Source organism: Malaclemys terrapin, chromosome 7 (genome assembly GCF_027887155.1).
Source record: "Malaclemys terrapin pileata isolate rMalTer1 chromosome 7, rMalTer1.hap1, whole genome shotgun sequence".
NCBI lineage: Eukaryota > Metazoa > Chordata > Testudines > Emydidae > Malaclemys > Malaclemys terrapin.
Genome location: NC_071511.1, coordinates 84,906,886 through 84,930,362, shown reverse-complemented (window position 1 = coordinate 84,930,362; position 23,477 = coordinate 84,906,886). Strand labels below are relative to the sequence as shown.

General features: G+C 44.0%; 1 protein-coding gene across 1 annotated transcript in view; it reads right to left on the bottom strand.

The window, feature by feature from the left end:
* COL13A1 (collagen type XIII alpha 1 chain) overlaps window positions 1–20,360 on the bottom strand; it is a 105,452-nt gene extending 85,092 nt beyond the window's left edge. Inside the window, exons 1-5 of the mRNA XM_054036125.1 lie at window positions 20,356–20,360; window positions 17,711–17,737; window positions 12,989–13,024; window positions 9,740–9,766; window positions 4,626–4,676 (exon numbers count right to left, since the gene is read on the bottom strand). Of these exons, the coding sequence (XP_053892100.1) occupies window positions 4,626–4,676; window positions 9,740–9,766; window positions 12,989–13,009 (99 nt within the window). The 5' untranslated portion in view covers window positions 13,010–13,024; window positions 17,711–17,737; window positions 20,356–20,360. The remainder of the gene's footprint in view (window positions 1–4,625; window positions 4,677–9,739; window positions 9,767–12,988; window positions 13,025–17,710; window positions 17,738–20,355) is intronic.
* Window positions 20,361–23,477: the final 3,117 nt, after the last annotated feature.

Sequence of the window (23,477 nt, the reverse complement as noted above, 5' to 3'; positions counted from 1 at the left end):
AATTCATGACCAAAAAAACGCATCACAGACCATGAACTCTGATCTCCTCCCATGAAATCTGGTCTTTTGTGTGCTTTTACCCTACACTATACAGATTTCACAAGGGAGACCAGCGTTTCTCAAATTTGGGGTCCTGACCCAAAAGGGAATTGCAGAGGTCACAAGGTTATTTTAGGGGTGGTCACGGTCAGTGTTCCCTCTAATTTTTCCCACCCATGTGCGGAATGAATTTGTTATGTGCACCAATATGGAGGTGATGTGTGACACATCACCTTCAAATTGGTGCACATAACAAAATTCATGTGGTGGAGGTGGGGTGGAGGGGTTTGGAGTGTGGGTGGGGGCTCAGAAGGCTGGGGCAGAGGGTTAGATTGGGGGGAGGGCTCCAGCTGGGGGTGTAGGCTCTGGGGTGGGGCTGGGGATGAAGGGTTTGGGGTGCAAGAGCGTGCTCTGGGGCTACCAGGCCTCTCCCCCACAGCTCTCTCCCCACAGCAGCACCTGGGCTGGGGGGAGAGGCACCTCTCCCCGCCATGGACGCTCCGAGGCTGGGGCTGCAGGATAGGCGCCCCTGGCCCAGCTCTCGGCCCCCGCAGGTCCGGGCCACCCGGGGTCGGGTCCAAGCCGGACTGCCATGGTTAGGTCTGAGCCTGGCGGGGCGGGCTGAGCCGTGCCGGGCTGGGCTGTGCCGCCCCATGTCTGGGCTGCACTGCTCTGCACCACCGTGGCCACAGCTGGGGCTGGGCTGCACCACGCCACCCCGGCTGGGTTCAGGCTGGGGTAGGGGTGCCCCAGCCGTGGCAGGTCCGGGATGCAGCATAGTTGAGGTCTGGGGCCCGCCCCGGCCATTGCAGGTTGGGGGCTGGGCTAGGTTGTGGCCAAGGCAAGGGCGCCGCTTCCCCAGCCATGGCAGATCCGTGGATGGGTTCCCTGAGCGGCTGCGCAGCGCTAAATAGGCTGCTGCATGGCAGTGCAGCTTACAGGGAACTTAGGTCACGGTATTCCCACCCTTACTTATGCACTGCCTTCAGAGCTGGGTGGCTATAGAGTGGCGGCTGTTGGCCAGGTGCCCAGCTCTGAAGGCAGTGCCCTGGCAGCAGCAGTGCTAGGGCTACCATATGTCCGGATTTCCCCGGACATGTCCGGCTTTTCAGTCTATAAATAGCCGTCCGGGGGGGGATTTTTAAAAATCTAAAAATGTCCGGGATTTCCCCCCGGTCGGCTATTTATAGATAGAAAAGCAGCGGCCAAGCGCCACTTGGCAGCCAAAGCCCCTTCCCGGCTCCCCCCATCCCCTGCAGCCTTACCACACTGTCCGGCCCGCAGCTGTCTTCCCCCTCCTCCCCTGCCCTGAAAGCTCCGCCCACCTGCTCCTCCCCCTCCCCTGCTTCCCGCCAATCAGATCTTCGCGGGAAGTCTGAAAAGAAGCAGGGGCAATCGGGAGGCAGCAGCAGGTAAGCTGGGGCGGTGGGGGGGGCGCGAGGAGGAGAGCTCCGGGGAGGCACGGCCCTGGCCGAGCGGCGCCCGGCGGCCCCAGCGGCTCTGGCCCAGCTCGGGCTCCGGCCCCGGCCCCGGCCCGGCTCGGGCCCTAGCACCCCTGGCCCGGACCCGGCCCGGCTCGGGCCCCAGCACCCCTGGCCCGGCTCGGGCCCCAGCAGCGCCGGCCGAGCACCTCCGGCCCGGCCCCAAGCCCTGCAACCCCGGCTCTTTAAAGCTGGCCCTGGTCAGGGGACAGGGAGGGGGGGTTGGATGGGTCGGGAGTTTGGGGGGGGGGCTGTCAGGGGGGCAAGGGTGTGGAGAGGGGTTGGGACAGTCAGGGACAGGGAGCAGGGGGGGTTAGATGGGTCTGGGGTTCTGAGGGGGCTGTCAGGGGGCAGGGGTGTGGAGAGGGGTTGGGACAGTCAGGGACAGGGAGCAGGGGGGGTTAGATGGGTCTGGGGTTCTGAGGGGGCTGTCAGGGGGCAGGGGTGTGGAGAGGCGTCGAGGCAGGCAGGTAGCAGAGGGGGTTGGATGCGTCAGGAGTTCTGGGGGTACTGTCAGGGGCCGTGGAGCAGTTGGATAGGGCATGGGAGTCCCTGGGGGTCTGTCTGGGGGTGGGGATGTGAATATGGGGTGGGGGTGTGGATAAGGGTCAGGGCAGTCAGGGGACAGGTAGGGTCGTAGGGCATTCTCAGGAGGGGGCAGTCAGGGGACAAGGAGTGGGGGGTTTGGGGGTTCTGAGGGGGGCAATCAGGAGGTGTGAAGTGGGAGGGAGTGGATGGGGGTGGGGCAGGGCTAGAGCGGGGCTCCCCCCCCCAGTGTCCTCTTTTTTGCTTGTAGAAATATGGTAACCCTAAGCAGTGCAGAAGTAAGGTTGGCAATACCATACCATGCCATCCTTACTTCTGCGTTGCTGTTGGTGGTGGCTTTCCCCCCGTCAGCAACCGCCGCTTTCCAGCTGCCCTGCTCTGAAGGCAGCACCGCTGCCAGCAGCCGTGCAGAAGTAAGGGTAGCAGTACTGCAACCCCCGCTACAATAACCTTATGCCCCTCTCCCCACAACTCCTTTTTGGGTCAGGACCCCGACAATTACAACACTGTGAAGTTTCAGTTTTAAACAGCTGAAATCCTGAAGTTTGCAATTTTTAAAATCCTATGACTGTGAAATTGACCAAAATGGACCATGACTTTGGTAGAGGCCTACTTATAGCTGCTAATAGCAGCCTAACAGGAACATCTTGGCTGAAACAACTTCTGCAGTTTAGCACAAGACCCTAAAAGGCTATCTGCCATTCAGAAAACTGCAGCGGTCAAAATAAAAGTCACTGTCTTCTGAAAAGCCCAAGAATCTGCATTTGTTTCCTGGTTTGGTTTTGCCATTTATCAACCTCACAGTGGCGGACAGGTGGCACTGGGAGCAGACTAAGCTGTTTCCTATTAGGAGCACTTACCATGGGACTTATGGAAGGATAATTGGAAAGCCAGATGTAGCCGACTGTCCAGGCTGCTGAGGTCTCTTTCTCTTGACCTCAACCGATTAGCTGTGAAACAAGGGCATATGTCCTCCAGCCTCTCTCTAGGTCAAGGATGCTAGTCCTCACAAAGCTAATCAAAAAAGGAAGTTACCGGGGCAGGTGGGCGACAAGGGGGATTGAATCTTTTTCTGTTACACTGCAGTGTGGTATCTCAGAATGGATGGAACTGAGAGAGAGTGAAAATGCTTGCCTGAAAGAGAGTGGTAATAACCTATTTGGGCAATAAGCTGTAAAGCAGTGAAAACATGGGCTAATATTTGTCATGTAGAATATCAGGGGTGGAAGGGACCTCAGGAGGTCATCTAGTCCACCCCCCTGCTCAAAGCAGGGCCAATCCCCAAATGGCCCCCTCAAGGATTGAATTTACAATGCTGGGTTTAGCAGGCCAATGCTCAAACCACTGAGCTATCCCTACCTAATACACAGTGTCTAAACTCATTGTCTCCTTATGGAACTTAAATTCATATTTAATTTCATTCTGTGAGAAAGGGACCTTTCTAAAGTGCCACTGGAGGGGCAGCCATGTTTAGGTCCTGAAGGATGGGAAGAAATGTGCTTCAACTTTTTCCATGGAATGAAGAACCCCAGCAAATTTAATACCATTAATACAAATCTAAACTCTAGTCAATAACCACTGGAAATGTACTGGAAAAATGGAGTTTCTATAGCGATACAAAGACCTAACAGAAATTTGGACAACACTGTGCATTTACTGTGTTAGGGAAAGCTAGAAATATGAACTTCAATTTAAGGAGGACCTAGAATTTGGGATGCATGAAAGCTCTAAGCCTGTATTCTTTCTAGGACACTAAGGCTCTAGTTCTCTTAGGAGCTTCATGTGGGTGGATCTCTGCACCTGCGTGGAACTCCTTGCAGGATCAGGGCCTAATACTGTACTTCTCCAGCCCAGCATACCTCTCTAAGTGCCTCTTCTCTGCTCCCTAATTAAAACAAGCCTTTATTAAAACAAGCCATCAAGATAGCAGCAGAGGAAGGGTTCACTGAACTCTTCAGAGAGAAATCTCAGCTCTCTGTTAATTGACAGTACCATGCTTGTCATTGATGAACCTGGCTGAGCAACAAAAACTTTGGGTCTTAGGATAAGAAATTGAATTTTTCAAGCAAGTTCCTAAATTACCCATTTTTGTTATCTCCAGCAGCCATTTGCCCAGCCTTAATCCCAGACATGTTGCACTATAAAGATGGAGCAATGCCATCTGCCAATTAGACTGATTGCAAAGAGCACTCAGCCAAAGAAGACATGCTTCGCCCAAAGCGAAGGGCATACTCACAGCAAGGCATCAGTGCTGCTGCCAAGAGGTGGAACTATTTCTCTTCCTTTTAAACACAGGAGAAAAAAACCACTGGAAAAACCTATATGGTTTCCTTGCTAAGGACTAGGTGCTCACTAATTCTAGCAATATGGGCTGTAATTTAATTATATATAGTAAAGAATATTTGTATAAAAACAAGACTGGCCAAAAAGGAAAACCACATCAGATAGTGTTATTGCTTCTCTGGAAATGCTGCTGCTGACTTGGTACCCCTCCTTAGTCTTTTTCCAGTAACTCACCCAGAGCCTGCATCATACAAAAATAGAGAGAAAGTCACTTACAGGAGGGCCTCGGGGACCGATGATGGACATGCCTGCTTCTCCGGGGGTTCCCTGCAGAGAGAGACAGAGGCAGAAAAGGTGTGAGAAAAGGAAGATTAAAAAGGAAAAAACTGGAAGGCAAGGAAGCAGAAGAAGGAAAGAGAAAGAGGAAGAGAGAGATGTGAAAGCGTCAGTGAGAAGACAAAAGAGAGCAAAAAGTGAGATGAAGAAAAGAACAAGGGTGAATCAGTAGAGGAGAGAGAGGTGATTGCATGAGATAATGAGGAGGAGGAAGAAAGACAGTTAAGGAAAAGAGATCAAAATAATCAATATTCACATTATCTATAGAGACCATGATTAAATTGTGATTGATTAGAGCCCTTCCCACCTGAGATAAAAAACCTCCCTGGCCTTTCTTGCTCATGAGAGGAGGCCATTTTGAAGTGTCCCATTCCCCTTAAGAGATGGTACCACTATGAGTCCCTTTGGTGATGAACATGAGACCTCATCTCATGCCTGCATACTCCCCATGCCCTGAGAGCACACATTTGCCTCCCCTCTATTTGATCACTCTTGTTCAGCCTGAAGCTTCAACTGCCCTAGTCTAGGGATTGAATAATGCAGAGAGGCATAACTAGGAGTAAAGCTGTGCTGTATAAGGGGAAAATGAGATGTTCAGCAAGGAAAATTATAGACACATAAAATACTTTTTGGATAAAATGCAACACAGAGGCCCTGACCTCTTGTGATTATTAAAGATCCTGTGACACTTTTAGTAAGTGCTGTTACTCTCAAGCCCTGGGTAAACTCTAATTCAGGTCATGACATTTTGCCTCCCTAAATTTCCTTTGTGAAATTGAATTGATGATAGTGATGTTCATTTCCTTTTCCAGTCTATTGCTGTGTGCTTTTTAAACAGATTTCACATCTCACCCCAGATGCATCTGCATTTCAATGGCAGCTCTATACCCAAAATGTACACACTTTATCAAGTTTATGAAGCGGTCAGGGTGCCTTTGGAGTGAAAGGTACAATGTAACAGTAAGACATAAGATCACTATTAGGGTGGAATAGTCTCCTGAGGTCAGTTGTGAAAGCACCATCACTGGAGATATTAAAATACTGTCTGGTTAACCCAGCTCTGAATATACACGGGAGGCCAGATTGTATATCACAGGGTAGGGCAAGGACAGCGAGACAGATTGCATAAACCACAAGGTCTTTTTCAACTCTAGTACTTATGATTTTATGAATGGATCAAATGAGATTTAGTGATCAGATTGGAATTTGAAAGTTTAGGTCTAAAGTAAACTAAATAAATCCATGTGGAAGCAGCTTAATGTACTGTACCCAGAAATAAGTGGCTTGGTCAAACCTGTTTCGAAAATAAGTAGGGACTGACATGGAGACAAAATGTTCTTATGACTTAATCATGTATTGTATGCAATGATAGACATTTATGGTACGTCTATACTGAGCTAAGAGACCCGAGGCACAACTGCAGCTGGCCTGAGTCAGCTGACTTGGGCTCACAGGGCTTGGGCTGTGGGGTTATAAAACTGCAGTGTAGACCTTTGGGTTCAGGCTGAAACACTGCCATAGGGACAGTTCTGCCAGCCAAAAACCATTGGCGTGCAGTGTAATCTGGCCATGCCCCTCCCCAATGCCCTGGGTTCACCCCAGTAAATATCTTTACCATTCCTTCTCTCTGGTCACTCACTGCAGAGGAGGGATGTGCTGCTATGGAAACTTTTCCACTGCACAAGACACCACCTGTGTTCAAATGCAGGGATAGGCCTAAGCGTCAATGGCCTCATCCAGATTTAAGTAGCAGCTTTCCCTGAGTTGAGATGTTCAGATCTAAGGTTCTACTTTGGTAGATTAATAGTGTTAAAGAGCGACATTAATTACTGAAGAAAGACTAGCATACTTAGTCCATGGCTGTAAAGAAGTTACTTTCTCTTTAAAGGGAGTAAACTTTATTCACTGGACTTGGAAACAGGATTTTAAGTCACAGAAAGACAAGTGTTCAGAGAGAAGAATGATCTGGCTGCAAAAAGGAGGGACAGCCTCTCAGTTTTCCTCAGCTAAAAGTGAAAGAAGAGTAGCAGTGATTTGGGGAAGAATGTTCTAACTACCTAAAGAAAAGAAGAGAGAAACTGAGTGAAGAAAGCAAAAGTAAAAATGGGGAACTTTGGGCAACTTAGAGGCAGCTGTGACCTGCCATGACCTGGGGAGTGGAAAAGTCCTGTTTGTAGCTATTTATAAAAGGCATTCATTTTGGATTAAGAAAAAAACAGTAAAGTTCTTCCTGGAAAAATAGAAGCCATCAAAGATTCACGGCAAACCCAGGTCATATGACTGGCAGACTATCTCAATGTGTTTTATAATACACAATACATGACTGATAGTCACAGATGATAGATTTCAAGGTCAGAAGTGACCATTATGATCATCTAGTCTGACCTCCTGCATAACATAGCCCATCAAACTTCCCCCAAAATATTTACTAGAGCAGATCTTTCAGAAAAATATCCAATCTTGATTTACCCGGAGATGGGGAATCCACCACAACCCTGGGTTAGTTGTTTCAATGGTTAATTACTCTCACTGATTAAATGTACCCCTTATTTCCAGTCTAAATTTGTCTAGCTTCAACACTGGATCACGTTATATCTTTCCCTACTAGACTGAAGATTCATTATTAACTATTTGTTCCTCGTATAGGTACATTTAGACTGCAATCAAATCACCCTTTAACCTTCTCTTTTTTAAGCTTAATAGTCGAGCTCCTTAAGTCGATCGCTATAAGGCAGATTTTCTAATCCTTTAATCATTCTCATGGCTCGGCTCTGAACCCTTTCCAAGTTATCAACCAAGTTCTTGAATTGTGGACACCAGAACTGGATAGAATATTCCAGTTATGGCTGCACTAATGCCAAATGCAGAGGTAAAATAATCTTTTTACTCCTACTTGAGATTCACCTATATATGCATCCCAGGATTTTCATTAGCCGTTTTGGTCACAGCATCACACTGGGAGTTCATGTTCAGCTGATCACCACAACCTCCAAATCTTTTTCAGAGTCACTGCTTCCAAAATTCCCCATTATGTAAGTACGGCCAAAATGGATACTGTTTTCTTGTGCCCAGTTTACCAGGCAATCCAGATTACTCTGTATCGGTGACCTGTCCTCTTTGTTATTTACCACTCCCCCAATTTTTGAATCATCTGCAAAATTTATCAGTGATGATTTGATGTTTCTTCCAGGTAATTAATAAAAATGTTAAATAGCATTGTGCCAAGAACTGATCCCTGCAGGACCCCACTAGAAATATATCCATTCAATGATGATTTCCTATTTACAATTACATTTTGAGACCTACCAGTTAGACAACTTTTAATCCACTTAATGGGTGCTGTGTTAATTTTATATTGCTCTAGTTTTTTAATCAAAATGTCATGTGGTACCAAGTGAAATGTCTTACAGAGGTTTAAGTATATTATGTCAACTCTATTACCTTTAACAGACAACTTGTTATCTCACCAAAAAAGATATTAAATTAGCTTGACAGGATCTATTTTCCATAAAATCGATTGGCATTAATTATATTACCCTTGCTTAATTCTTTATTAATCAAATCCCATATCAGCTGCTCCATTATCTTGCCCAGGACTGATGTGAGATTGACAGGCCTATAATTACCTACATTATCCCGTTTACGTTTGTTAAATATTGGCACAACATTAGCTTTCTTCCACTCTTCTGCAACAGCGCCCCCATCTTCTAAGACTTATTGAAAAATCAATATTAATGGTCCAGTGATCTCCTCAGCCAGCTCTTTTAAAACTCTTGGATGCACCTTATCTGGAGCTGCTGATTTTAAAATGTTCATCTTTAGTAGCTGCTGTTTAACTTCCTCTTGAGATACTAGTGGAATGGAAAGAGTGTTATTATGTGATACAACTACATCATCTACCAAGGGGGCTTTGGCATCTTGGATGATTTGATAATGCTGATTGGCTACCAGGAGAATCCAAACAGGGGACAAAAGGGAGTGACCTGAAGAAGAAAAGGAAGGAGAAGAAGAAGAACCAGGTTTTCATCCTGCCTTGCCCTTTCTTCCTATGGTATGTCACTGTTTTGCTCCCTATCTTTTTCACCGAGATCTGAACAGGTTTGCCAATACCATACTCTTTACAGATGTTTCCTCAAACAATGGGGTGAACAGCTAGACATTTCCTAATTTCTGCACATTTTGCTGTTCATTTTCCAATTAATTAGATGCTGCCTGAATCGATCCAAGGCACTTCTGTCCCTCTCCTATCTTTCCCTTTTGAGTGTATGATGTGGTGGCATCTGAAGACATAAAGTGTTGACTGACGTTGAATATTTCATGACATTTGTGTCACCAATGTGACATATTAGTGGCTTTGTAAACTACCAGCTCTATGTAGGGACAAAAAACTCATTCAATACTTTTCAAATAGTTTAGGCAACCACTCAGAGAGACAAGAAGTGCTGCAGGGTCTTTTTTCTTTAAATGGAGAAGATATGATTGAAGTAAAAAAGTGTATGCGTGTGGGGTCATGGCCATATCTTTCCTGTTTCCCGCCGTATTTTTTCACTATGCGACTAACCCTGGAATGGAGGTGATGAGCCATGGTCTGTGACCAGAGGAATGGTGAATAGGAGAAGCCCAGCACATAGGAACTGGATGGGCCATTAGGACATAGCTGTTATATCTTATCACATTTGCATATGCACATTTCCTGGACTTACCAGGCACAGCTGTCAGCAGTGAAGAAGCTAATGGTTAAAAAACCACAAAGGCCCAGCTGGAAATATTGAGTGTGCCCATCCACCTCTGGAAGTCAGCCCTTACAATGTTAGTAAATTATAGTAAACAAAAAATTCAACATCCTCAGATGCTGTGTGGGCTGGAAGGAATTCAAGAGATGAGCTCACATTGTGAGAGGAGAGGGGTGGGGCAGTTCAGATCTATGTGTGGTTTAAACACACGGAGGGCTTTAAAGGCACAGCTCTTCAATTGTTGTGATTTGAAGTGAAGGGATTTCAGGCGGCTGAGAGAGGTCAGGGTATGACATGATGAGCTGGAAATAGCTGACTCACCTTCTCTCCGGGTTGCCCCTTTAGTCCCTGGGTCAATTACACCAGTCGCAGCCGCATGCAAAAGGGTGAAGGGGAGAGAGAAAGAGACACAAACACAGGAATCAGTGTTAATGGCACACTAAACCCAAACACAAAACAACACAAAACAGGTCACAGACACTGACGCATGCTCTGTTTAAGGTTCACACACAAGCACAATGACCTTTGCTTTTCCCCCTTCCACTGCCATCAAGATCAGCTGTCCTGGCAATGTCTCAGAGGAAGGGCAGCTGAGAGAGGTGGCAGCTGAAATTGGGTTTTCAGCCAGCGTGAGAAAATCAATTCTTGATTTTAACAAGTGGTGGTGGTGGGGGGGAAACTGAAGCTGTGTGTTAGTGATAAGCTCGCCATAGTTAGCAAGGCTGGCTCAGAGTTCAGAGACATCAGCTCACAAGTAAGTGAGGCAGCAGCAACAGACCTGACAAGGAACCTTGGCACAGCCGCCACCAGGAATGATAGTCCTTGGGTGGGATTAGCCATGGTGGTCAGAACAGTAGCTGAAGATGGACTTGGCTAACAGTCAATCCACACTGGCCAAGTGACAGGAGTTCCTGGCCAGCCTTTCAGTGTGTGAGAGAGGAGGGTCATTGAGGAAAGGCAGAGGAGGATAAATGGATGAATGTGCTGGGAAGACGATATCTGACTGAATGGGAGGGTGGGGCATGGGAAATATATTTAATTGACAGTCTTCATTACTGAAACAGTAGTAAAATATTGATTTTTTTTCTCTTCTTTCTCTTCTGCCTGGCTCAAAGAGGGGAAATTAGATATAATATATGGTCTGGCTGTGTGAAATCTGTGGGGTAAATGTGCAAAATACATTTAAGTCTTACATACTGAAATATGTTTAATATATTAAGTCACTCCAGGTAGGTTAATTACAATTAAAACAGGCCTGTTTTATGGTAGGACCTTATTCTACCACCCTTATTCACACTGAGGAGTAACCTACTATATGTGGAGTCTCACTGATTTCAGTGGAACTACTCACAGGGTAAGTCTTCACTTAGTATAAGAATGGCAAAGCTGAGTCTTTAATGAACAGAGTGTGTAGGCTTTAAACAGGGGCTCATCTGGAAGTGTTGTGATCTATGTTACCCACCAAAAGTCTCAGGTTTGATTACTAGCTTGTCTTTCACTACTCCGGTGGTTGGCAGGGGCTGGCATTTCTGCAGAGCCAGCTTCCTCTGAGAGGCCTCCTAGCAGGGTCTAAGGGCAGTTTTACTCAGTTCCCCTCTTCTAGCACATACAAATAAGCAGAAAATGAGAGACACGATATAGATTTCTGTCTGTTTTCCATCTCTGTCTAGAGTAGTGATCCTCATAAACTGCGCTACCTTGCGTTATATCCTGTTGTGTCACATTACTGAAAGCAGCAGTTACTTCCAAAGTAATGCTGTCATGGCAACACAACATCAAACCAGAAGGGCATCATGAACATGTACTAGCATTGCTTGAATCACCCTGAGTCTGGCAATACAGTAATACTGAAGAGCTAACCCCCTCAGGCATGCCAGGCTCCAATACCAATGAGGCATTGGGAGGAGACATTACTGGAGAGAGAAAGTTACCCAGAGGTATCGCTAAGGAAGTCCTCAACATACTACATAAAATATAATGGAGCCATAAAACCCTCCCATACTTTGGGGGCTTGGATTAATTGGGACTCAAATCTGAATTACCCTGGCTCATGAGGTTTGTAAAAACCAAGCCACCCAAGGTTATGCCCACCCTACCTGTGGAATTCGCTGACCCTTTTTCTATATTTTTTCATCACTGCTGATGGCAGTGAGTAGCTGATTATGTCATTAATGTTTATAAATATGTTGAAGATGTAAAGAGTTATTTAATGCCAAGAGTTGTTAATTGTTAATAACATTTGTTGTATTTGTATGTAAAAAGAGAACTTCTCTTTGCTAATCAGCCTCCATAACAAACACTGTGGGCCAGTTCCTGGTGTAAATTCATATAGCTCCATTGGCTTCAATGGAATTGCACTGATTTACACCAGCTGAGGATCTGGCCCTGGATGTGTAATCTCTTATGGCATGACCACTTTAGCCACTCTATATTACAGCTGCCTGTGAAATTGCAGGCCTCAAACCCAGACACATCTCACTCATCCACACACAGCCTTCCCAAAAGATGTTTAAAGGTGTAAAATGTTTTGGGGGAAGATATCCAAACGGTAACTCAGGCGAGCTTAGCTGTGGCAAGCTGAACAGCTGGGAACTGGCAAGGAGTGAAGATAACACAGTTTCCATTCTCTGTCTGAAATGGGGGGTGGTCATAGGGCAGGTGCCTCAGCCAGAGAAAAGCATAACGATTCAGGACCTATCCACAATTCAGAGTGAACTTAGTGGAATGTCACCTCACCCCTGAGGCTGTTATGTTGTCCTCTTTGGAAAGACATCAACATGTATGGGGAATAAAGAGAATAACTCCTGGAAGGGGGAACACAGGGAACAGAAGGCAGAGCCGCACAATGCAAAGGTGTTTGGGGTGCTGATGTGATGCTGTATGACACGCGCTGCCCAGCCCTTCTTCAAAGTGTCACTGTTATTTTAAATAGGTACTGTATGATTGGAGGGCCAAATTAGAGCCAATGTGCTGGGCAGACGTACATTCACAGGCTGAGAAAAGGCTACAAATGTTTATTTGATCTATATCATTTTTTTCAACACACAGATCCGCAGGGGGAGCTTGCCTCTTCTCTACCTTCAGAGGTACATAGGCAAGTACATTGCAGGCAGCAAGAAACCATCGGCAGCCCACTGCTTGGCACCACTAGAACACATGGTTCTGCAGGGAGCATTCTCAGAATGTAGCCAGGGCCTCCTTCTCAAGAGTCCCATTTAGATTTGGTTTCTGTATGGAAATGTCTCAGGTAAGAGCCCCCTATAGACTTACCAAGGATTCATGCCTCCGTTTTCGGGGTGGAGCCTGGTTACATCACAAATGATAGAACTTGCAGCCTAGAATTTCTAAACCTGGAAGCAGATCTGAGTAGCAGTTCATTCAGCTTTATTCATGAGAGAAGTTGCTGCTTTTTCCCTTGTACCCAAACCAGACCTTAAAATGGAGCATGGAGCTGGGAGAATCATTTCCCTGAAATAATGAAAGTATCACCCCAAATGACCCACAGGCATCCCAGCTTTCGGAAAAATGTGTGTCAGTCAGGTCAGGCAGATGCAAGAGGTTGTAACTCACCGGTCTTCCAGGGATTCCCATGGCGCCTTTGTCTCCCTAACAATTAATGCAAAATCAGACGGCAGTTGGAAACTGACCATAAGCAAGACTACAAAATGACACAAATTAGATGTCACATATGTGTGTATCTTTGATTATTAATTGACTGAGGTGTGTGTGTGTAGGTGCACATATGTTGACACATGATACATACATATATTTAAAGCATGTTCATATGTTTGTATGTATCTTTGAACATATGTGTAAGCATGTGGGTATGGATGTGTATGTAAGTCATCAGTATAACTCCTTGCTATATAGGCACAAGGAACCAACAAAGCACAACCATTTAGAAAGGAAAAAAAGGCAAGAGTTTGTGATCCAACTATGAATCTAATCATAATTTCAACACTTTCTATAATCCAGCTGCTGGGAAACTGCTCCCTTCAGTACCTAATTATCACATTTTTCTCTTTCTTTTCAAGGAAATCTGAATGGTAGCTATTTATTTACAGAGCTGTTATGACTTAAGATAGAACTCTCAGAGACCATGAACAGGTCCACATTTTCCAGTAGTCCAGAAAAGGGAAAGTTATACTAATGTGGATAACAAGCTAACACAGGAAATGGCGTGTCTAGCGCAATGTATATTAATGGCTGTGTTCTGTGTCTCTTAACTGTAGAGAATGCTGCCCAGTGCATCTTTAGGGTGTGAAAATCATTAAGTGAGGTTGCATGAATGTGCCTGCTTAAGAATGTATGAGACGATACTTGAACTGAATGGCAAAGACACATGGACACAAAGCCATTGGCTTATTCTAAGCCATTTATATAGATTTTAGTTCTGAATCTTAAAGAATATTTTTATTATTTAACTATAGAATTAAAAAAAAATCTGTATTTTTGGTCACAAAAAGTGAATGGCTATGCAGACTTAAAGAGCAGTATGCTGATGCTGAGAGGATACAGAACTATTTATGGTGTCTGTTGTTTTGTGGATTTCGCTGCACAATTTGCAAAAATTGTAAAATCTCTCGGTATTGTTTCTGATCATCAATTTGGTTTTTTCCTAAGTTTCACTATGAAAAAAAAACCAATGTTTCTGTTGTACCTTCTCATATATTTTCACCATAATACTGTTTTCTGAGAAGATTGATTTCTGCAGCACCTGACAAGAACATAGAAAATGTAGGAGGCTGCCTCAAGGATGAGGGGAAAACAACACTAACTGTGTCACCTACATGAAATCATTGAGCTTCTTCTGTCATTATCGCTTTAATCATGGCAATGAGCCAGAACCTTAGTTCGGTGTCTATTAGTGATCAATACGAGTTAGGGATACATACTGATTACACAGGTAACTCTGCTGAGGAAAATAATCTTTGATGTTGGTAAATGTTCAGAAATTCTTTTTTCCCCAGCAGTGTCTGTAATCAAATGAGAATATAAAATAATACTGATGGTCATTTTTCTACTGTGACCTGCCAATTCGCTCTGCTATCCAGTGATGGAACTGCAAAAAGCTGTGTGGAGAAAAAGCAAAATGGAGAAGACTGTCTTGAAATCTGGGGAGTGGGCAGATTATTTCTCGCCATTCAAGGAATGCACTTTGCTGCCACTGTTGCTCAGTAACCTTTCTTTGCTCCCTGTCTGATGTACATAATAATACTGTAGATTAATATTCTAAATACACTTCAATATGCACAAGATTTAAATGTAATGGAGTAAAAAGTATTTAGAGGTTTAACAACTCCATAGTTATAGACAAGTACTATTCCATAATCAATGGGCATTTCTTTCACATACATGTTTTGATAAATCAAAAAGCCATATCTCTGCTGCAGCAGTTATACTTCAGGTGATTTACACAAGCAGTTTGATTAAATTTACATAGATGATATGTGACTGCAAAGTAAAAGGAGACAATATCTATTTTTATTTCATCCCATTCTGGTTTTCATACTGCACCCATCAACATGCTATTTGATCTCTCTCTCTCTCTCTGTGTGTCTAGGTGCTGTACATGGTTTATTCAGAAAACAACGGAATTTCTCCATAAGGGACAGGAAATTCATTGCCTTGCTCTTTGATTTCTTGGCTTCTGCTTGGGAGCTTGCTGCTGAGTTTTCTTGTTCTTTAATTTGGACATTGCTTTCCTCTACAGCTGAGCTTGGTGACTTGTTATGAAGATGACAAGGGTCAAACTCTCATGATCTGTAGTGGAAGGGTGTTCCAGACTTTTGGATCTGTTGTTGAGAAACTCTTTCTGGCTGTGCTGTGACTCGTATCTGACCACATAATGACTAATACTGTATAGGACAGAGCTGTGTCTGATATTAGTCTACACAGTGATTGGTACAGTACCTGATGTCAAATTGCCAAGTACCTCATCATGAAATGATGTATGAGTGCACTGTGTCTGGTATTTGACTACACAGTACTTTGGGTCTTCTAAACAATACTAGCAGGAGGGAAAAGTTCCCAGTAGTATAGCAAATAAAGGCCAGATGTTTATGAGATAGAGTTGCTTATGATGTGAAGCCAGGAAATACACTCTGTTGTGGATAATACTTATGTCCTGCACTGTATGCTAGCATTGTATTCATAGCCCCACTGCCTGCCTGCCTGCCTGCTGTCTTTCTAAAATGGCTATTGTTTTAGTATCCAAGCACCAAACAATAGTTATGAAGAAGGCTTGAGTGGTCTTAAAAGATGTTTTACTCTCTCCTTCCCTCAGGCAATGGGTGGATTTTTGTTTTTGTTTTTGTGGAAGTCATTGCTGAGGAGACTTCATCCAAAGGTGGTATATGTTGGGATCAGAGTATGGTCAGGCTGTGGCTTGGTCCGATCTCCTCTGGCCAAGGGGTTCATACCTGGGTTCTGTTGCTGAGAATGCTCTGCTCCCTGAGCCTGAAAGACTTTTCCTGAGTCTCTCCAGTACAGGAGCCCAGCTGGCTTGGATAGTCTCTGACAGTAAGGCTACTCTGAAGTAATCTAACCCCGGATTGTAAGAGACTTGTAAATTAGAGACAAACCATGAATTTGGGCCTTAGATGAAGGGGGAGCCAGCAGTTTCACGCAGCACTTTGCATCAGCTTTTACTACTTGTGAGGAGGGACACTGTGCTGCAGCAATTGCAGCCTTCATGTGACAATTACATTCAGCCCCAGGTAGCATGAATAGAATAATCTAACCTGAAGGCAATGAAAACATGGACTATGGTGGTCAAAACCTTGTCTAAAAAGAGAGGGAACAGCCTCCTGACCCACCAAAAATGTAATAAAGGAATTCCTTTCTACTGTGGCAATTAGTATGTCCACAAGTCGTGATGAGTCCACCACAGCCCAAGGATCTGCACTGCCTTGATGATAAGTGGCCTGCTGCCCTCAGATGATGGTGAGATTAGAGTATTTTCTTCTTTCTGCTAATATTACTTCTGTGTCTCAATATTTGAGTTTGAGCCAACTACTTTTCATCCATCTATTGATTTCTCCCCTGGAGATGGCTCAGGCTGCCACAGTGGAGAAAATATATTGATCCTAGCATCTAAATTCCTTATCATGATTTATCTCAGAAACAGACCATTGCTAATACTTCATTTTCATTTGGATTAAAGTTAGTAATGGATTTACAACTCCCTGAGAAGTTGGCAGGCACCATGTTGATTTAATTTTAACCAGTGATAATGGGACTGTTCATGAAAACAAGCTTATGGGGGCAAAAAAACAAACTGTTGAGAACTTTAGGTTACAGACTGGCTTTTCTGTCTGAGGGGTGCTGAGAGGGGAGAGTGGAGTGGTGGCCATCGAGAAGAGGTTCCCTTCTGCTTGCACTGGTAGGCAAAGGGGAGCTGGAGACTGGACAACACACCAAATCACTGTCTGTGCGCCCTTGGAAATGAGAAGCACATCTGGGCATAGTACCCAGGTTGCCTGCCTTACACTCAAAGTGCTAGGTCACCATTCTGCCTGGCCCCTGGTGGGGGTGGGGGGAGGGAGGGCAAGAGGCCCCTGAGATCTCTTCCCTGCCCAGAACACCTGCAAAAGGTGAGGCACGTAGCCCTCAGTGAAACTCAGAAGCCAGTTTGACAATGTAACAAAGTTTCCTCTTCACTAGGAATACATTAAGAAACAGGTGGAGTGACTGGCCATACACTGGCTCTACTGTGGCCATGAGAAGGGATGGCTTGGTGTCCATTTGGTGTCTGAATTTCACTTCTCCGTGGCCTGACCTCTAGATATCCCTCTCACCTCTACTTCCTGTATCAGCATGGATTAAATGGATGCTTCCTGCATCCCCCAAGCTTCTCCAGAGTTAAAATAAACAATCCAAATCACTGCAATATCCATCCTGGTATCTGCTCGAAATGAACCTCCAGTCTTTCCTGGAAAGCCTGAAGAAGCTCAGATTCCTATCAGTGAGAGTACAATACAAATGTAGTTCTTAAATGGGGAAGGTGATTCATATTTGAAGGGTGATCTTAAAAGGCTACATGTTTCCCAAACACAAAAGGATCCTATAAAAAATGTGTTTCTTGGAACATTGTCCTGCCAAGGTCCTGTTCCTATCCTATTGGGATCCATATCTCATTTAAACGTGCTCTTCGTCTAATTTAGTTCCACCACTGGAGACCACTACCACCTCCCAATTTACACAGCCTTGAGGCCTGCCTTTCAAACTACTGCCAGAGAGAGAAAGAGAGTGAACAAAAAGTAAATAACATGATAGAAAAAAGCTATTTACCGGAAGCCCTGGTCTTCCTGTAGGGCCCTGAAATAAAACAGAAAAGGCAACATTGGCACAAAAACTGGGGTAGGAGGTAGGGAAAGCACTGATTAAAAAGAAGAAATCCAGTATAAACAATGAGAAAACAGAATTGTTAAGTCATCAGAACATCTCTCATACTAACCCGAGCTGATTGTTCCATTTTCCCAACCCATCTTTAAAGCTTTATTTCTATTTGGTATGTGTCTTTCACAGAGATTCCCAAACTGGGGTCTGTGGGTAACTGGTAGCCTGTGGAGAGCTAGCTAGTCATATGCTTCTGAGTCTTCTCCTTGTTTCCATCTGATGAATATTAATTGTTCATGTACAGAATTTCTGGAGTTGCCATAGACATATAGTATAATCATGACTGGGAGGGAAGGTATCGAAGATGTGGTTCACACTATGAAAAAGTTTGAGAACCTCCAGATTAACTTTCTTTCTTTCTTTCCAATTACACATCTACAGGTTGCTGGCTTTCAAATTACCCTATTTACATCAGAATTGGTAGAGAAATGACAGAATCTGCCACTGGAAATTCAGAGTCTAGGACCATTCTAATTCAACGTGTAATTTTAAGTCCCTTCAGTTGATCTGACAGTATATGCCCAAGAACGAGTATAACTAGGGAGTGTTTTAATCTTTTCTGTTTCTCATTTTTTGGAATTCAGCCTTGCCAATCCTATCCACCACTGTCATGTATCAGAAACAGCCCTGCAAAAACATAGCCCCTCAGTTTGGCCCTAAATGGTACAAGATAAGAGCTGCTCCCATTTTGTTCAGCTCAGAAGTCTGAAACTTCACATTTACATGCTGTGAAATGTATAATAAACTGAGATTTTTGGTGTCTCAGCATTTCTGAGTTGCTGGCTGGACTGACATATGTGAAACCAGCAGCGTGGGAATCTGTTCCACACATCATAAACTAGTTCCCATCCATTTTAATCAGAAAAAAACACTGGCGAAAATCTTCAGCATGTAAACACCAAGTGCTTTGCTTAAATATTTAACAGTGAAGTTATGCTTGTGATTTTTGAACTGCTAGCACTTGCAGTCCCTTAAAATCTCTCTCTTCTTAGTGAAAATAGGGCGTGGTAAGCCTGAGAGCCCAGGAAATATTCCACTTTGGTTAATTAAATTCAGTCCGCCTAATTTCATCTTGCTATTTCAATTGGCTACAGTATTCTCACTTCCTGTCCTAAACAGTTGTTTATACAGACAGATTCGAGGGTCAGAATAAGCTGGTATACAGTAGCACATTGTGTCATCGCTTCTCTGGTGGTCCCATTTGTTTTTGCAGGATTTAAGCTTTCATTAGAATATTAAGTTTCTAGCCCTTATTGTTGCAAAGAAAACCTGTGAACTGATGCAGTGCTGTCTTCCTCTGCCTATAGAGACTGCTTGAAAGTTTTGCATTTGAGGGTTTGCAGGATCAATATCTCAAAGGGAATGCAATCTGTTCTGTAGCAACTAGTTCTCCTTACAGGGCCGGCTCCAGGGTTTTTACCGCCCCAAGCGGCGCAAAAAAAAAAAAAAAAAAGAAGCCGCGATCGTGATCTGCGGCAGCAATTTGGTGGGAGGTCCTTCGCTCCGAGCGGGAGTGAGGGACTGTCTGCTGAATTGCCGCCGAATAGCTGGACGTGCCGCCCCTCTCCGGAGTGGCCGCCCCAAGCACCTGCTTGGCAAGCTGGTGCAGGCCCTGTCTCCTTAAAATGTCCTCTGTAAATTGTTTTATAAGCCTTAATGCTTAAGTTATAACAGAAAATGCAATTTTTACACTTACAGACAAAAGATGACTACTGGATGTCTAACTGTCCAAGTCCCATTGCAGAGATCCAGTATGATTATTATGTTATACATTAATATAAAACAAGTTCCTTTATAAGGTCCAAAATGCAATAGTTACTGTATTCCTTTGTATCAATTAATGTTTGTGGGGATATTCCTTCAGTCCTTACAAGGCTTTTTCTGATTCATACCCTTCAAGGTCTCTTAGCAGCAATAATGAGTAACTAGAAACATTCTGGCAGTAGTTGGGACATTTTTCTGAAGTCTAAGTTGTCTGAGTTGAGTTTTTGCGTTTGGCTAACATTTGAAAAGGAAGCTGTCTACACAATTTTTCTTCAAAACTGATAATTGCACATCTAGGCCCAAACATTCAGCAACACTGGCTGAGTGGCAGAGAACAAGTTGCACAGGTATGCAGGCAACATATATTTGCATCCATTTTTTAAAAGTATGTTGAATTCAGCGTATGGCATCCTATGCATGCAAATTGCACACTGTTATCCTCATTTTTGTACATGAAAATAGTTGGGAGTATTTCTAGCCCTTCATATTCACTGTTTCTACCCTGTGAGCTTTCTCAATCTCATGCTGTGAGATTTCAGAATTGTGCAGAGCTATATGGGTGTGTCTGTGAAATCCCACTAAGGATCTATGCACTATGACTGAATACAAAGGATATTTGGTGTTTTGAGAGATTCTGGGAGATTTTAAAGGCAAACTTGGGTATAACATGGCATATGGAAGAAAATTGTTACTGCCAATTTCCCCTCAAGCCCTCTTCGCCCCATTACCATCAGGTGCACACTTCGCAAACGCACTGGAACTTTGGTACTTACAGGAGGCCCTGAAAGAAAAGAAGAAGGAAAATAAACAGGTATTAGTGCTGTTATATAATCCTGAAGACAAAGTTTAGATGACCACTCCTTACATTGCACTCACTCTCGTTCTCTCTGTGGACTGGATTCTGATCTCACTTATTCTTGTTCTACACCCAGGTAACTCCATTGTTGTCAGTGAATTCATCCTGATTTACACCACTGAAAACAAGATCAGAATCAGACCCCAAATTTCTCTCCTTCTCTCTGTCTTCTGCCTGTCTGTTACTCATTTTCATTTCAGGTTAATTGAAATCACTTTGCTGCCAAGAGCAACGAATTTACAAATTTGTGAAATTTGATTTTTAAAACCTTTGAGGGTAAATATGATGAAATAAAATCAGGATGCTGCATCATTTACAGATAAGTTTAAAGACAGCTGAGTGTAGTGTGTCTGGTCAGTCTCTCTTCTGATCAATCAATATCTCCTTTTACCATAATTAAATAAGTAATCCTTATATTTATTTTTGCTGATCACTTTAATCCAGGCTGTGGGTAAAATCCAGAAGTGATATGTTAGGTGGTGTGAGAGGGGCCTTACTTACACTAATTTATGCTCAGTTAAACTCCCTGGAACCTCCTCACACTCTGCCAACATGTGAGGGAGGCTAAATTTGTTTAGCTTCCACAAGAAAAAGTTGTAAGAAGATATAAGAAGGGGTAAACCAAAGTAGCTGCCATTTTGCTTGGACGTATGCCTTCTGGGTCTTCATCATTTAGAATCCCTTGCACGTGAATAGAAGGTTTAAGGGAGTCTGAGTGCTAGGTGTGTAATATATACCACCTTAGCCATCACTATCTTCTGTTGTCAGTCTCTTCTAATTTCTTTTAAAGGAGGAATTTCTGATTTAATGCTCTCTTTTCCTCCAGACGGTCAAGTTTAAAATCAAAAGGTAAAGTGGAGGGACTCTACAGAAATGGCCTTCTCATGGTCCATTGGACATACAGTATATGGGTGACCTTACGTAGAGATGATCTCACTTGGGGAGAGAAGACAGAGAAGGGCCTGTGGTTTATTACAAATGTGCTCTAAAATAAAGCCTGTCAGACTTTCTCAGATTCCAGGTGCATATTTGTTGTGGGATGAATTCTGCCATTCGTTAATACACTAAGCTCCCACTGATGTCCTCAGGCATTGCACTCATAACATACGGCAGAATTTGTCCCTATAAGTTTACACTATGGCTTGAATGCTGTCTCAGTCCTGTATTGCAGAGGCTTGGGTTTTATTTAGAAGCATGCTTGCCAAAATCATGCTATAGACTAACTCTCAAGCTTGTCCATACCATCTGTTTTTTTCTTTTATCATGGCTGCAGCACAGTTGGCAGCTGCAAAGTATTGATGCTAATCATGAGAAGCCTGTGCCAGCTATTAGCTATTGAGCTGATCCTGCAGCCCTCACTCATGTTGCTTGTCCTTACTCGTGCAATTTATTCCAATGGGATGTCTCACCTAAGTAAGGTTTACAGCGTCTGCACCCTTTTTCAATCACAGGGACAAACTATCATGTGGACAGAACTTAAATCCATTTATTCACTGCCAAGTGCACCCCTTTTTAACGAGTTTTGTGCCTTTCTGGGCAACAGCCTGACCTTTTGGAATATGTTGCATTTGAGAAAATAATAATAAAATCCAACTGCCCAGCAAATGCCACCAAATAGCAACTGTCTTCAATCTAATCAAAAACAGACTCCAACGAGAGACTGCTGAGCTGGAATTGATATGCAAACTAGATACAATCAACTCAGGATTGAACAAGGACTGGGAATGGCTGAGCCATTACAAACATTGAATCTATCTCCCCTTGTAAGTATATCACACTTCTTATCAAACTGTCTGTACTGGGCTATCTTGATTATCACTTCAAAAGTTTTTTTCTCTTACTTAATTGGCCTCTCAGAGTTGGTAAGACAACCCCCACCTGTTCATGCTCTCTGTATGTGTGTATATATATCTCCTCAATATATGTTTCACTCTATATGCATCCGAAGAAGTGGGCTGTAGTCCACGAAAGCTTATGCTCTAATAAATTTGTTAGTCTCTAAGGTGCCACAAGTACTCCTGTTCTTCTTTTTGCGGATACAGACTAACACGGCTGCTACTCTGAAACCTGTCTTCAATCTAGAAATTGCACCTAATTTATGCTCCCCATTTCTGTTAAAAGCTTTAACCAATTTGTCCTTTTCAACACAAAAAATTAACAAAAAAATCCAGTCTCTCTCTCTCTCTCTCTCTCTCAAGTTTCCTTCTCAAGTCAGCCACTGGTATTTTGGAGATGTTTGTGGCCTAGTGGAATGTTGTCTATTTTTGTGAGGAAAATGGAGACAGACATCCACTGTGATGTCATCACTTGTTACCGTGACCATTTGTATTATATCACAGAATATTTTCGGCTGCCATTCAGCAACCTCATCTGCATCTCTTACTGAAATCATGGGCTGCTTGACACCTTGGCAGCTGATGTGATCAGATTGCAGTGAAGCATGCCAGACCTCTGTCAGCAGCAGCAGCAGCATGGTCTGCCGGTGCACTATATTTCACAACATACACTCTGCCCTGCTCCCTTCCTCTCCCACCCCCCTCTGCCACTGCTCCATCCCACCTTTCTTTTATTACAGCGCAGTGGGCCATGTAGATCTCATTGTCTGAGAAATATCTCTTCACTCATTCTGTCACATAATAGGGAATGCCCATTCAGAAACCGGCATGGTGACTATATGTCTAAGCAGATGTGACACCATATGCAGCCAGCTTACGTTGGTCGACCCTTTATTCTAACCTAGCTGTATTCAGCACAAGACTGGAGCAAGGGATCAAAAGTGGTTTTAAACCATATTTATTTCCCCCTGATTCCATCTGGCAGGGACCATTTCACAAGTTAGAGTAGGTTCAGACTCTTCTAACTGATACCTGGCTGCCTGCAGACAAGGGACTGGTCCAGCAGCAGCCAGGGACTGATGGGGCATAAGGATGCTGCAGCCACACCCTCTTTCCCTTGGACACACCCCAATGTCAGGGGAATTCTCACGGATGAGATCCTCTAGCTTTACAGCTGCTTTGTGTCGCCAGAGTGACATAAATC